Genomic DNA, 16,171 nt, shown 5'->3' on the forward strand with positions numbered 1-16,171 from the left:
GGTGGATCGTCTCATACAAGACAAGGGATCTCTAATCCACCCCCAACTGTCCACTCTTAACTGACAGTGTGGGTGATAGGATTTTGGTTCCCTATAGGCACCTTTTTTCTGAGGACGGATTCTGCAGGAGCTCAGAAAACACACTGTTAGAAGTCCTACATGCCCATATGGAAGAGGTTTTCTATTTGGTGCCTTTCTCATAACCTGGACCCACCTACTGTGGATGTTCCTTTGGTTCTCTGTTATTTGTGTGAATTACATAATACTGGGTTGGCATATTTTTCTGTTAAAGCCCACCTAACGACTATTTCAGCTTGTCTGCCTTTAACAGCTTCTTTGCCCTCTAGGTTCGAGGCCAAACAATTTCTGAAAGGCATCCTTCATATTAGACCTCTCAGGAAGCCTGTTACTCCTTCCTGGGATCTTAATTTTGTTTTGGAGAAACTGACTCTGGCTGTGAGCCTGCAGCTTCAGCTTCCTTATAGCATTGTCCTCGAAAGACTGTTCTTTTGTTAGCCCTTACTTCTGCCAGACTGGTGCCTGAGCTTCAAGCCTTCTTTTATGGTTAAGGTGAGGAATGAGTTGTCTTTTAATCGGTATATTAATTTGTTTTTCTCTTCTCCGCAATCAGCTAGTGAGAAGGCATTGCACACTTTGGATATGCGTAGACAACTCAGATTTTATTTGGACAAAACTAAAGATTTTAGAAAATCTTACCAGCTTTTTGTTTCCTTTCATCTAGATCATTTGGTTTTGCGGTTTCCAAGCAGACTGTTTCCTCTTGGATTTCTAAAGCCATTTTGTTTGTTATTCTTATCATGATAAGAGCCTTCCTTCTGTGGTTACGGTTCACTCTACTATGGCTATGGTTTCTTCTGGTGCTTATTTCAGGGGTTTGGATACTAAATCTACCCTGGAGGCAACTACCTGGTTTTCAGTACATACCTTTATCAAGCATTGCAAGTTTGATGTCATATCCAGGGCTACAGCTGGTTTTGCTATGGCCATTCAGAAGGCCCTGTTGGCCCTTCCTCCTCCCTGTCTTTTTCCTGAGCTTTTGCACTCTCCCTCCTGTTAAGAATACTGCAACAATGAAATGGAAGGGCATAGTATATTTGTGTAAACTCTTACCATAATAGATGTCCTCCTCTTCACTGTTGCAGTATTGCCCCTCCCTCCTCCCCCTAGTCTTTTGTCCCTCTGGATGCGTGTTACTCTCTGGTATCCTAGGGCTGGTGCTCCTCCTGGGGCTATCAGTTCTGAGGATGATGCGTCCGGACATCACCTTTATGTCCTACTCCTTGCACGGGGAGCAGACGTTTGAAGTATGGTGTATCATTAACAACCAAAAGGCTTTGGTATACTGGCAGGATGTCAGGCCACCGTTGGCAGGGGATCTCTCATGTTAAGAATATTGCCACAGTGAAGAGAAAGACATCTACTGTTATGGTAAAATTTTACGCAGCTGTACTTGCTGTGGCTGTTAGATCTTGAAGCTATTCCCTGTAAATTAACGGGACCAAAGAAGAAGATTTCTGGACTATGATGAAAATCTGATTGAATAAGAGAAAGCGATCCTTAAGTACCCAGGTCTCTTATGACCATGTCTGTCTGAAGAGGGGTACCTTTTGTAACATATGCAGTAGAAGCAGCTTTTCTGCCAAAGTCTACTCGGCAACACTTTTCTGCATTTAGCCTGAGTCTTTTTAAAGTACATTTGGATGTCTGCAGAATAAATGTCATATAAGTGAGTGCCCAGCACTGATCCTTGCTGTACCCCCCTTAGTTACAATTTTATATTTAGAAAGGTACCAGCAACTTTCACAACTTATGAACTGTTGAATAGCCAATTTGCAATCCATTGAACACTGTAGTGGTTCACATTGTTTGCCTAATTTCTCAGTAATATAAGAATGGGGAATAATGTCAAAAGCCTTGGCTATGCCGACATAAACAGAGTACACAGAGTGACCACTGTCCATCCTATTCAACTTACCCACACTCCTTCCCCCTGCCCTCTTGATGACTTTTTCAGAGGTCATGATTTTTTTTTCTGTGCTTTGCTTTGCATGACATATTTGAGATCTAGAAGAGAAGAAGGTCTTCACATTATGGGTAAAAAGGAGGGGCTGGGAGCCTGGGAAGCTTCAGGTACAATGCTACCTAATATCTGATGATATTAGTCATGCTCTTACCAAGGATGCAGCTGTTCAGCCAGATGCATTGTTATGGTAGGTATGTAGCTTTAACTTCTTTTTACAGCTGCCAGTCCATTCCTGTCTTGTTTTGCTTATCCTGACTTTTGTTTTAATTGTGCGCTTTTTTATTTGAATTTGATTCCTTGTGCATGGTTATAAAGTTGTGTGACTCCACAAACTGAAACCCATAGGACTTTGTTCTAATTTCTGATGCTGTTATTTTTTCCCTTTCAGATGACTGTACAGTCAGGCCGCCACCCTACTGTGTTGCAGAAACTGTGCCAGCTACCCTTCCAATATTTCAGTGACCCTCGACTCATCAAAGTACTTTTCCCTGCTTTAATAGCAGCTTGCTACAATAACACTCAGAATAAGGTCATCTTGGAGCAAGAGATGAGCTGTATTCTTTTAGCCACTTTCATTCAGGTTTGTACAGTCTTCAACAGGTTGCTTATCATATCAGATCATTGTAATCTAAATTAAAAGTCATGGAAAGCAGAAGCTGTTGTTGGAATCCATACTATTTATTTATCTATTTATTTGCTTTTGTTTACTGTGAGAGACTGACTGGGTTGGGCAAAACTCATTTTCGTAGGAAGCCTGGAGAGAAAAGCTTCACATACAAACATATGTGAACATTTTTAGCGTAGTACATTGATATTACATAGTGAAGAGTTGTTTTATTATAGTAGAATCACAGTAGTAACACATTACTGTAGGTTTGGCATTTAGAATATACAATCTTTCGGGTTCATGGTATTTACTGTGATTTAACTGCTGTGACTAAGTTAAGTTTACAAATTAAACATGAGCACTTCCAGTCAGTAAATAGCTGCATCTGTATACCATTAGGCATAGTCATGGTATTACTGAGATCTAGAGAGATGTGTAGTCCAATGTATGCACATTATTGTCTAGATCTTAAGAGGCTGAGTGTAACAGGATGTAGTTTAAAGTGATGAAACCTTAGAATGTGTTGTGGATGTACGCAGTCTTTTATTAAGCAATACACCAAGGTCTGTTTTATGTTATCATAGCCCTGACAGATTCTTCAAAACATTGGAATTTTCTGTCTAAATTGGATATCACCTTGTATTTGAAAATATTTTGTTCCTGTGTGATTGTAATTATCCAGATATCAACTAGATTAACTTTACCGCCAAAAGTACATACTCTAAAATATTTATAAATATTATTTCCTATTAGGGATTGAGGGTGGCCACTGTGATGCAGTGGTTAGCATTGCCGCCTCACAGCAAGAGGTTCTCTGGTTCGATCCTTGGCTGGGGTGCCTTCTGTGCAGAGTCTGCATGTCCTCCCTGTGGTCGTGTGGGTTTCCTCCGGGTGCTCCGGTTTCCTTCCACATCCCAAAGACATTTGCTGTAGGTCGATTGGATACTCTAAATTGGCCCTAGGTGTGAGTGCATGCGTGTGTGCGCCATAAAACTCCACTGCCAATCGTGAGTGGACAGGTGATCCGCTGTTGTGACCCCTAACCAGGAAAAAGCTGAAAGAAGAATAAAATTTCTAATTGGGGATTAAACAGTTGATTTCTAACAGTATTATAATAAATAATTTAGTAGATGTTGCAGCCACAGACCTGATGTAATTTAAAGTGTGTCTGTTATTCCACCTCCGGGAATGTCTGACCATAATTCAGTTGAGTTTGAGACAGCTATGGCTCCTTCATTGCAAACCGAGCTGAAGCTACCTTTTTAGTAGAATTATGAACTGATTAAGCTTATAAGAAAAACAGAGTTTTCAGTATTTATAAGAAGTCCCTTAATAATTGAATTAACAGAAATAAATATGATTAGTAAGACTTTGAAAAGCAAATTTTAGAATGTTTATTTTTGAGAGGAAGTTGGCAGAAGCTAGATCTGTCAAGAAAAAACATTATATATGCATTGCTAGGAATAGTAAATCTGGTAAGCTGCGGTGGTGTAGTGGTAGTGTTGTCGCCTCACAGCAAGAGGTTCTCCTGTTCGATTCTTGGCTGGAGTGCCTTCTGTGTGGAGTCTGCATGTTCTCCCCGCGGTCGAGTGGTGTTCAAAAGACATCCGTAAATGGGCATGCCTCTGGAGAAGGTTGGGCTTCAGGCTGGTACCTCGGCACCGTAAAAATCTACTGCCAATCATTAGCGGACCAGAGTTCCACTGTGGTGACCCCTAACCGGGAAAAGCCGAAAGAAAAACAACTAGGAATAGTAAAGCTCAGTACCCAAGAGTGTATACTGCAGGTGAATGAAACCCTACTTCATAATCAAAAGTAGATAGCAACAGAATTTAATAACTTCTTTTTCTGTAGTACTTTAAGCAGTATTTTCTCCATTTATTTGGATTTTGAGTTCAGTATCTTATTAGGGGATGCTTGCCTAATAATAACTTCTCAATTAATTACCATGGTATTAAATAAGATTAAAAAACAACACGTGCAGGTCTTGATATTATCCCTGCTATTTTGTTTTATAATATAAAAGGTCTCTTGGAGCTTTATTAAAACAAGTTTGTAACAATTTTCTTAATTCTGTTACTGCTCCTAGTTATTGGAAAAAAAATTGATATTTCGTCTGCATTCAGTAAGGGCAGTAGAGAAGATGTAAAAACTGCAGACTGGTTAGCTTAATTTCCATTTGAGGCATATCTTTTTTAAGATGTCTTATTAATATTATGAATGACAGTAGTAATTTGTTGGCACTATTGCATTTCAAACAGTATGGATTCACAAAGTAAAATCTGCAAGAAAGACCCAAGCTAGAGTCTTTGCTATGTAATGCATTAAACCTCATGTGCTAGCAGCCCGAAGAATATATGCAAATGACTTCCTATGGACATAGCAGTGATTCAACTACATGACTTCTGAATGCCCATGACTTTTTTTTACTTTTTAAGTCTTTATAGGTACATTCAAGCCAATAAAGCCAAACCCCGCTAGCTGTAGACATGCATGGTTTGGCCTTTTTTAGAAACATATCAAGCCATGTAGCATGATCTGTGGTGGTGGTGCTGCGGTAGTGTTGTCGCCTCATAGCAAGATGTTGTCCCGTTCAATTCTCAGCTAGAGCGTCTTCTGTGTGGAGGCATACGTGAATGGGGTGTGCCTTCGTTGAAGGTTGTGCGTCAGGGCTGGTAACCCGGTATGTAAAAATCCACTACCAATCATTAGCGGACCGGAGTTCCACTGTGGCGACCCCTAACCAGGAAAAGCTGAAAGACACAAACACAAACAAACATCAAGCCATGTAGCATATATCCCATGGGCCTCTTTCAGTGTCACTGTTTCAATAATCTTAGTTAAGCAAGAATTCACAGTCCCTTGGAAATGTATAATGATTACACACCTTATGCTTTGTATATCACACTTTGATTAGTTGTCATTAATCCCACTAATGTGTATATAATTTCAGGCAGTCCTTTTTGCTTGTCTTCACTTTGCTAAACTAAGTACAACTTAATAAAACTTGAATTTACTTTTGCTTTAAAGCTTTCTCCTCTGTGTAATGCCTTTCCATCTTCTCAGTTTTCCTTTTGCTAAATATCTATTTTAATGTAGAAATTCCTAACTCTGCTTCTATCATATTTTTCTTTCATGTATATACTGTTATAGTTAATAATAATGTATAACCTTTATTACTTTATGTTGTAACATTTATTACTAAAAGTTGTATACATGCATATTATTTTAAAACTTATTCAGGTTCGTATCTCAAGATTGTTCTATTTGTTGTATGCTTTCTGGTCTGAGTCATGCTAGAAAAGTATCTTCAGACCAGTATTCTTACCCAGTTAACAAATGAACAAATTAACAAATAAAATTGACTGCCTCTGTTTTGGCATACCTTACCTTACAGACTTCTGTGGAGAAGAAACCCAAAACAGTTTATTTTCTTGTTCTGCTGGACATCCAAAAAAGTGCAGTTGTGTACACTTACCATAAATGTAGTTGTTCGAGTGTATTCACTGTTGCAGTCATTACATTTGGGTAATCTGCTGCCCTCAGTCGGCTCGAATTCCAAAGTCTTGGGTCCTGCGTCGGTTGCTGTTCCCTCTTCCATGACGTCAGGGGTATAAAACATGCAGCTGACGCCATTTTCTTTAGTTTTTCTTGCCCCAGATGTCAGGTGCCCCCCAAAAGGTTGCAGAAGTATATATATATATATATATATATATATATATATATATATATATATATATATATATATATACATGCATCAATATAAACTTTACCTTCATCTACAAGCAAATACACCACATAGGTTGTAGAAGATAGAGAAGGAAAGATAAACTCCAGAATGACTGGGGGATGGCGGGCGGGTAACCTGGGCTGCAACAGTGAATACACTCGAATATCTACATTTATGGTAAGTGTACACAACTGTACTATATTCTTCATGTTTCACTATTGCAGTCATTACATTTGGGTAGAATCCCAAAGCTATGGTTGGAGAGGCTGGAGCTAAACAGCATTAGGTGCGGCTGTAAGGCCCTGCATAACTGCAGTGGCAAAGCCTGCCCTGGACTTAGAGAGGCAAATGATAATGCTTTGTAAAGGTGTGAACAGAACTCCAAGTAGCAGCCTCTAGAATGTCTTTGGTTGGTACTCCTCTGAGAAAGGCTGCTGAAGTAGCTGCAGCTTTGGTGGAATGAGACCTAATGCCCTTGGGCACAGGTAGCAGAAACGGATGCAGTGGCTTATCCACTTTGAAATAGCCTTTCCTTCTGATCCTGCAGCATATGTCACTAGTCATTGCTCAGTTTCTCTTAGAGCTTTAGTCCTGCTCAAGTAGAATCTAAGTTGTCTGTGTACATCCAGTGAATGCAGAATTCTCTCCCCCTTGTTCTGCGGATTTGGATAAAAGGTTGGCAGATGAATTGTTTGGTTAAGAGCCACACTGGAAACCACCTTAGGCATAAATGTAGGATTTGTCCTCAGAGACACCCTGTATGGGTAAAATATGATAAAAGGCTTTACAGCCATGAGGGCCTGTAGCTCTGAAACTCTTCTTGCTGAAGTAATTGCTAGTAGCAGAGCTGTTTTCCATGATAAGAACTTTATATCAGCGGTAGCAGCTGGTTCAAATGGAGGCAGGGTGAGCTTTTCCAATACATAATTGAGGGTCCCATGCAGGTAATGGTGCTCTTCTAGGAGGCCTTAGATTTTTGGCTCCTCTAAGATACTGCTTTAGTAAAGGATGAGAAAAAAAATTGGTGGCTCTGTATTGTAATGAGCCGAAATGGCAGAGGCATGGATTTTAATTGAAGAGAAAGATAGGCCTTTGTCAAGCATCCCAGTTAAGTATTGTAATATCAGAGGAATATTTGGTTCTGCTGTATCAGTTCCTTGTGCTTGATTCCAAGCACAGAATCTCTTCCATTTATCAGCATAAGATTTTCTAGTACTAGGCCTACTGGCTTCCAAAATGACCTCCATCACAGCTTTACTGAGAGGAGGAGTTTGTATAACTACATGATCAGCCATGCTGCCAGGTTCAGTGTCTGGAGTTGATTGTGCAGGATCTGATTGTTTTGCTGGGACAGTAGTTGAGTTCTTTGAGGTAAGGTCCAAGCTGGGTATTGAGACAAGTTCCTTAGGACTGGGTACCAGTATTGGCGGGGCCAGTCCGGGGCAATTAGTATCATCTTTGGTTTCTCTTGTCTGACTTTTAGGAGGACCTTGGGAAGAAGAGGCAGAGGAGGAAAGGCGTAAACTGATAGGTTTTTCCAACTGAAGGATAGGGCGTCTACTTTCCATCCTTGTCTGTGATAAGTCCTTGTGCAGAATCTTTTCAATTGATAATTTTGAGGAGAGGCAAATAGATCTATGTCTGGGCTCCCCCATTTCTCTGTAATCATGCTGGATTTAGTTTCCACTCATGAGGGCCCATTAGGTTTCTACTTAAATCGTCTGCCAGAGTATTTTGCTTTCCTGGTAAGAATTGAGTTTGGAGATGTATTTTGTAGGTCAAATCTGTGTCCCACAGTGCCGTGGCTAATCTGCAAAGGGGGTATGAGTGTGTGCCCCCTTGCTTGTTTATTTACCACATGACCGTGGTGTTGTCCATCTTTATCAGTAGTTGTCCTGGATGAAGTAAGTTCTTGAAGGCTGTTAGGGCATTTTGAACAGCTAGCATATCTTTCTGGTTGATATGTAGATGCATTTGTTTTGGGGTCCATATGCCTTGAATGCATCTTCCTGCCATGTGGGCCCCCCAGGCATAATCTGATATGTTTGTTGTTAAGGTTTGGCTGGCAGGGGGTAGTGTGAAGGCCCGTCCCATGTTTTGGTGACATGCCTTTGCCCACCATAGAAACTCCTATTGTAGGCAGGATATGAGAAGAATCATTGTTTCCAGACTCTGAGAATGTTGACTCCATAAACCTTTTAGGTACCATTGAAGTTTTCTCATATGCAGTCTCGCATATGGAATCAGTAGGATGCAGGATGCCATGAAGCCCAAAGCCTGCAGAATTTGTCTTGCAGATAACTGGGTTTTTGTCGCCATCAGTTTGAAGTAAGTAGTCAGTTGCCTTTGCTTGTCTGGAGTGAGGTAATCCATCTGGGCAGTTGAATTCAAGCTTGCACCCAGGAATGTTATCTTTTCAGAGGGTGCCAGTTGTTTCTTCTTTTCGTTTATTGTGTACCCTAGGCATGTTAGAAGCCTTTTCACAAACGCCAGGTGTTGAAGAAGGCTGTCCTTGCTCTCTGCTTGAATGAGACAGTCGTCCAAGTAAGGGTGTACTTGTATACTTTTTTGTCTGCAAAATGCAATTACTGGTGCCAGGCACTTTTTGAAGACCCTGTGTGCATTAGATAAGCCAAAGGGCAGTGCAGAGAATTGGTAATGCATTAAGCCAGCCTTGACTCTGAGGTATCTTCTGTATGATTGTCTTATTGGGACATGCAGGTATGCCTCTTTTAGGTCTAATGTCACCAGTCAAGCATTCTTGCCCAGCATGGGCAGAAGCTGCTGTAAAGTCAGCATCTTGAATTTTGGAATGTCCAGGTATGTGTTCAAAATTGATAAATCCAGTATTGGCCTCCAGGCCTTGTCCTTTCTGGGTACCAAGAACAGTCTTGAGTAAACACCTTGTCCTGTTTCCTGTTCTGGTACTGGCTGAATGGCCCCCATATCCATGAGGGACATAACCTGTTTCTGTGCCTCTGCCCATTGATTTTTGGGCAGATCTGGCCAACCGTTTGCTATTGGGAGAGTGTGGAAATGGAATCTGTATCCCTGTGATACTATGTTTAGTACCCACTTGTCCTGGGTTATTAACTGCCAATTTTGAGCAAAAGGTGCTAATTTTCCCCCTAAGGGTGCTGCCAAAATAAGTGCTTGGTGTAGGCAGAGGGAAGTCATTGGGACTGTTTTCTGTAGGTTTGTGCTTTATCTCCTCCAGATTTGGAGGTAGAAGCACCCCATTGCTTTGACCTGTGTGAATCTTGTGCCTGGTATCTGGAACCCTTAGGGCATCTGGATTTGCCCCTTTGAGCTCTGTCTGACACAAGAAAGGACCAATTCTTTGTTGGCCAGTGTCTACTGAATCTTGGTGGCTGTACTTGTAAGAAGTCTTTAACAGTTTGCATAGACTTAGCTTTGTCTTAATTTTTCTTTAAAACGTCTTCTGCCTTAATACCAAACAGAGTAATTTAGCTTTAATATGATCAGGCAAATTGTGTTCCTTTAGCCAGGCATGCCTCCTAATCACAGAGCTAGAAACTGCGGCCCTGCAGGAGGCCTCTAAGGAGTCAAAACCACATTGCAAAGTATGCTTTCCAACCTGTTCAGCTGCATGCAATAATTTCTGTAATTCTTTATTTTCTGCACATTCAGAAATCAACATAATTTTCTGTTTCAGCAATCCCATAACATGTTGTTGATACTTCAGCATATGAAATTGACAGTTTAAGGCTCTGATTGCCAAGGTTGCAGATGTATAAACCTTTTTCCCCATCTGTCCAGTGCCCTTGAATCTCTGTCAGAGGGGGTAGGATTTTTTGCTGTTGAGGCCTTAACTCCCTTTGGACCATGTGAAATAGTTTCAGGATCAACAGAAGGGTTTCTAAATAAAAATTTATGTGAGTCAGGAACCCTGTAATATCTGTCATGCTTACTGGGAGCCGGAGGTAAGGAGTCAGGGGTCAAGCTTGACTCCGAAAACACATCATCCACAATGTCTAAAACTGGGGGAATGGCTAAAGGCCTGTGCTAAGGGAGAAGAAGGAAATCCCTGAGCCTCTTTTTTGATTCGGAGAAATCTTGACTCTCCCAGTGAAAATGCTCCCTCAAAATATGCAAGGTTTCCCCAAATGAATAATCCTCAGGAGGAGAAGCAGATGGTATAGACTCCTCTGCATCAGAATCCTCATAGGGAGGTATAGATAATTCCTGATCAGAAGAGGAATCAGAAGAAATAGAAACCTGATCTGAAGATGAATAATCAGTATCTTGCCTGGCCTCTTATCTGGAGGAGGATGGGTACCACTGATCAAGGAAATAAGGTCTTCAGCCTTTTTGATCATCTGTTTTTTAGGCACAGAGGCCTGTGCACGTGGCTCATGCATCGTTTTTTTAGTTTTAGAAGTTGCTTTTGTCTTTGGTTTTGCAGCTGTCATCAGTTAGATATACAAATGTTGAGGTCTGAACACACCCTCAGAAGCCGGTGCCTGCTCAGCAGCTCCGGACCCATCCGAGGGAGATGCATCCATCGGTCCAATACCTTGAGTTTCTTGCGGCATGCCAGACTCCACATGGGTGTTGGTAGAGGCCTGCAACTCGAAGGTAGCGGGTATCAGGGGCTGCGAAAGCACCTCACTGAGTACCAGAGAACCGGCGACTGGCTTAGGAGAAGCTTTGTTATCGGTTTTGGATCTCGACTGCCTTTCTCTGTCCTTTTCAATCCTTTTTTGTGTACTCCGGTAGTCGGATTCCTATCTGACAACATTTCTGGGTAGTTAAATCTGTTTCTAAAATACTTTTAAGCAAAAGTATACCAACGCTTAATAGTGCGTTGGTTAAATCTAGCACAAAACAGAGACAGCCAGGCACATTGTGATCAGGGCCTAGGGAAGGAATACAGTATAAATGGAAATCCTTATGAGGTATTTGCTTCCCACAAGTTATACAATTATTAACCTTTTCTGACATTGGTATGGAGCAAGAAAAAAGTTTCCCCAATGGGGTACTTAGGTTTAGTGAAGACTTCAGTTCTGAAACTCAAACTCGAATATTTCAGTAGTTGGCCGACCGACACTTGCGAAATGCTTCTACTTCGGGTACCGTGCGGCAAGAAAGACTAAAGAAAATGGCTTCGGCTGAATGCTTTATACCCCTGACGTCATGGAAGAGGAGACAGCAACCGACGCAGGACCCAAGACTTTGGAATTCAGGCCGACTGAGGGCAACCTGCCAGCAGATTACCCAAATGTAATGACTGCAACAGTGAAACGCGAAGAACATCTTTTGATACTGCTGCATCTGACATTTCTTCTTCCTGACAAAAATTAGCCTTTGGTATCAATGATATACAAAAAAACAGAAAACATTACTATGATAAGAAGTAATGCATTGTTAGGAATGTGACTGTATGCAAAGGCATTAGGTCTGCTGAATACACAGAAGTGTTTCAGTCACCGAAAGATCTTAATTCAGGCTGTTTCTTTCCTTATTTTATTATTTTCTCCTTATTGTTTCATTGAGGGAATAGTTTACTTTTATATACTTGTGTTACTTACTTGAAATGTTAAACATGAAGTGGGAGGATGTGGCATAATACCTCTCAGTATCTTATAGCAAGAAATCTGGATGAAGCCATAAAAAATAGGGAGACAAAGACCTAAAAATAGGAACAATTTTTAAATATTGCTCTTAAAAACTTGCATAGTTGGTAGAATAAAAAGTTTTGTATTAGCATAAATTTTCTGATTGGTATGAAATCTGAAACTCAAATGTCTGTCATTATTTTCTGAATTCAGTCCTCAATAATTAGCCAGTGATTTGCCAGAAAACCAAAATTTTATGAGGAACAGACAAAAATATAAAGAAAAAATCTGAACGTTCTGTGAAAACCTGGACAGTTGAGAGCTATGATGGTTAAAGTCTTTACCTCACAAATACAATGCACAGAATTTGATTCTAACATCTAGTTATTAGCTGGCTGGTCTGCAAACTGATAGCTTAATATTTACATTTGAACCTTATCTTTTCCTTTTCTCTTTCTGCGTTTTTGTCCCCCCCCCCCCCCGCCCCATTCAGAGTGCTGGGTTGTTGTCTGTCTTACTCAGTTGGAATCATCCCACCCCATCTGTTTATATTGCATTGTTGAGGAACATAACACTTTGTGTGTCCAGTTTAAAGGTGGTTTAACCAGGCAATGTGCAAGAGATGCTCACTGCCGCTGTGGGAAAACTTTATTGTGAGGAATATATACATATATTAATGTATTTATATGGTTGCAATACACTCTGTCGAATACACACTTGGTCAACAGAGTTGACTGCTTTTTTTATGAAACGCAGGTGCAGGAGTTGAGTATGAACATCAAGTATTCCTTTTCTGTGTGGGATGTGCTTACATTATTGCTAAGTGGGAGTTTTCCTTTAAAACCAAAACTTTTGGATATACAGAAGTTTTCAGCATAAGGAGTGCGAGAGTCAGTGAGTGTTTACAGATTATGGTTAGAGAAAGGGCTGGGGAAGAGGATAGATTTAATGTACTGTGTATGTGATCTCTTTTGAGAAGGAATAGGAGTATATTTACAAGTGTTTTTGGAGTAGGGCTAGGGAAGGAGATAAATTTAATATTTTTCATGTGTTCTTATGTATGTGAGGTGTGTGCTTTGTTTAGTACTGTTGTTAGGGAAAGGGTTTTTCATAAGGTAATGTGTAAGGTTGGAGTTAGAGGGAGCGAGTATTAGAGTTACTACATATGACAGAATGGTGCTAGGGAGGATGGAGCCCCCCCCCCATGTATTCCTACATATGCTAATCCTAACCCTGGACTACAGGAAAATGGTTTTAAATATCTCATAGCCTGAATTGTGTGCCAGAATGTTTGGCTGAAAATTTTTAAGATTGCACTTGTGTCATCTCAAATTAGTATATTATTATGTTTTGCATCATTTTGTCGTTCTCAGTTTTTTATCTTGTGTTTTTTAGTTATAAGATATCCCACAGACCTTATGGAAGTGAGAGGACGTATGCTATTCAGAATGCAGATTTTGTGTTGAGTTGTCCAGATTTTTGGCCAGATGTACCTACTTTTCAGGAGCCCTTGATAATTTCTTTCAAGCCATTTGTTCCTACATGGATAATTCTTTAAGAAGCCTACTCTGTGAATGCCCCCCCACCCCCAAGGCTACCATTTTGTAATGGATCTGTTACACCTTGCTGCGGTTCTCCTCTGAGAAGATTTTTGATACATCTTTGTGTCTGTTCTGCTGGTGCATCCATAGGAGGATTTATTTATATGTGCCCGGATCGCTAATTGTTCTATAGAAGTAAGTCTAGGGTCCAGATATCCCAAATATGTTACTGATATTCTGTAGGGTAGTATTAATGACCTTTGTTTTTGAGAGGCATTCATCAGAATTCTGGCCAGCATAGAAATGAGGTACCTCCTTTGTCAGTTCAGAGAGATGCCTGCGTAGAGGCAACACTATACCCATCCAGTTTGAATCCCTGAAGATTGATTGCTTCACTGAAAACTGCACGTTGTACTAGCTGTATACTGTTCCTTCCGTTAGGCTGTCTTGTGGATGTTTTGCCGCATTTTCGCTAGTTTAAGTAAGTCAATTTCTTTTAAATATTTTTTACAGTGATTTAGAGCACTCCATAACTAGAGATAACAGGTTTTCTAGCTAGCAAGAAACTTCTATGATTACACCTGTCCCTCTAAAATGAGATCTACCTTTGATTGGGTTGGGTAGATGAGACAGAGTAAAAGGCTGCTACTCCTTTACTTTAAGCAAATGACTAGTGTAATTAGCAGGCAAGATTTATGAGTTTGAACTATGTCTGAAAATTTACTGCAGTATGAGAAAAGATGCACACATTTGTATTTGCTTGGAATTTAATGATGTATAGTAAAGTATCTGCCTGTCAAATGGTAAGTCGCTGTAATTGGAAGACACTTTGTTAATCCCATAGTGTATAACAAAAGTGAGCCTTATTAGACCCTGTGACACTAGCGTATATGTGTATGTGTATATATATATAATTTTATTTTGGAAAAAAATATATTTGGTATAAAAGGGAAGGGATGTCAAGAAGTGTTACTGGTTGTGAGAAAAATTGTAGATGATATTAATGGAGGATGTGAAACTTATGGCACGCAGTATTAGCAAAACATTTGATACAGTAGGACATGATGCTTTGTGGGATGTTATGGAGAAGTGTGGAATAGGTAATAGAATTAAGAGAGTGTATATGTCAGCATATCAAAATAATTGAGTGTGTTAGTGAATGGGTGACTGAGTAAAGAAAATGTGCGTTGTAAGACAAAGATGTCCCATGAGTGGAATATTATTTGCATTTTTAATTAATGTGATAGTGAGTAAAGTAGCTTATAAAACAAAAGATTCTAGATATATGATGCAAAAGGAGGTGATGATTCCAGTAGTTCGGACATATGCAGACAAATATAGTTGTATTTGCTAAGAATAAAATATGGATTAGATAAGTGTTGTTTTGTCTGAATGGATGTTTAAAGGAAACTGGAAGACCTTGAATAAAGATAATCTAAGGGTTTGGGCGATGACGTGAAAATTGGGGGGGTGTATTTTTCAGTGAAAGAAGTTTCTTTGTAGGGATAAAATTTTGGAAAAATTATGTAGTTATGATGTAATAGAAGAGTTTTATAAAAAAAATGAAAAATATTTATACATCTTGTGTGGATGCCACATAGATTAGTATTCAGGAAAAGATTTATGTAGTGAATTCAGTATTAAAGGGAAGAATAGCATGTCTGTCAGAAGTTTATATGAACCCAGAAAAAATATTGAAAGGAAATTGTGCAATTTGTCTTATTTATTTTATTTATTTATTTATTGACATTTGTTAACCGGGTTTGTCCGGCTGGGCCAGAGACCCATTTTCAGTGGAGACCCAAGGAGAAAAGCTCCAGCTACAGACAGTATATTATATTTAAAAGTTTGGTTTACAATACATAAAACATTCACTTTATAATACATAAAATATGCAGCTTACCAAGCAATTACATAGAAATTCACAGTGATAAGATAAGAAAATGACTATGGTAAATCAGATCAGTAGATATTTACACAATAGTAGTAAGACCCCCCCCCCTTTTTTTTTTATTATGGTATCAATAACAGTTTTGAAGTGGTAGAGTACTGTGAATATTAAATAGTAGTAGTTTAGGACAGTACACCTTGTGAGGTATGAGCGATGATAATGCAAGTATAGAGTGGAAGGGGTATCAAGAGATGGAAAAAGATGTTAAGGCAATATGAGGGAAAAATTGTAGAAGGTTAGGATAAGGGATAGTAGTGGAGTTAGGTAGGGTCAAGACAAATTTGGAGAAGGTTAGTATACAGGATAGTAGTGGAGTTGGGTCGGGTCAAGACAAGTACAAGTTTTGGTGTTAAGTAAGTGAAGTCTGAGTTTTTTCTTAAAAGTGTATAGGGTGGGTATTGGAGCTTATGTGTGTTGGAAGTTTATTCCAAACTTGGGATACAGAAGATTTGTACAGAAGTTTACCAATAGTTTTCTTTGGTAGGTAAATATCTAGGAGTTGCTGGTTGGAGGTGCAGAGTGTGCGAGTGGGTGTATGAGTAGCTACTAAGGAGGAGAGAGCAGGGCAGGAGGATGGTTTGTGTAGTATGGAGTGAGTGATTTGAAACTGAGATAGAAGGAGTTGTTGTGGAAGTTCAAGCCATTGAAGAGAGTTCAGTGCGAGGCAATAGAGTGAGTTATAAGGGACGTTTGTGACAAATATTGCTATTTTGTGGTAC

The 16,171-nt window shown here is 39.8% G+C and overlaps 1 protein-coding gene across 1 annotated transcript in view; it reads left to right on the forward strand.

The window, feature by feature from the left end:
• SCAPER (S-phase cyclin A associated protein in the ER) overlaps nt 1-16,171 on the forward strand; it is a gene marked incomplete in the record, with an annotated part of 4,815,867 nt that overhangs the window by 4,703,013 nt on the left and 96,683 nt on the right. The window contains 1 exon segment of the mRNA XM_044077465.1: nt 2,433-2,624. Within this exon segment, the coding sequence (XP_043933400.1) occupies nt 2,433-2,624 (192 nt within the window).

This window comes from Protopterus annectens, chromosome 7.part0 (genome assembly GCF_019279795.1).
Source record: "Protopterus annectens isolate FY-2018-M chromosome 7.part0, PAN1.0, whole genome shotgun sequence".
Taxonomy (NCBI): Eukaryota; Metazoa; Chordata; order Ceratodontiformes; family Protopteridae; genus Protopterus; species Protopterus annectens.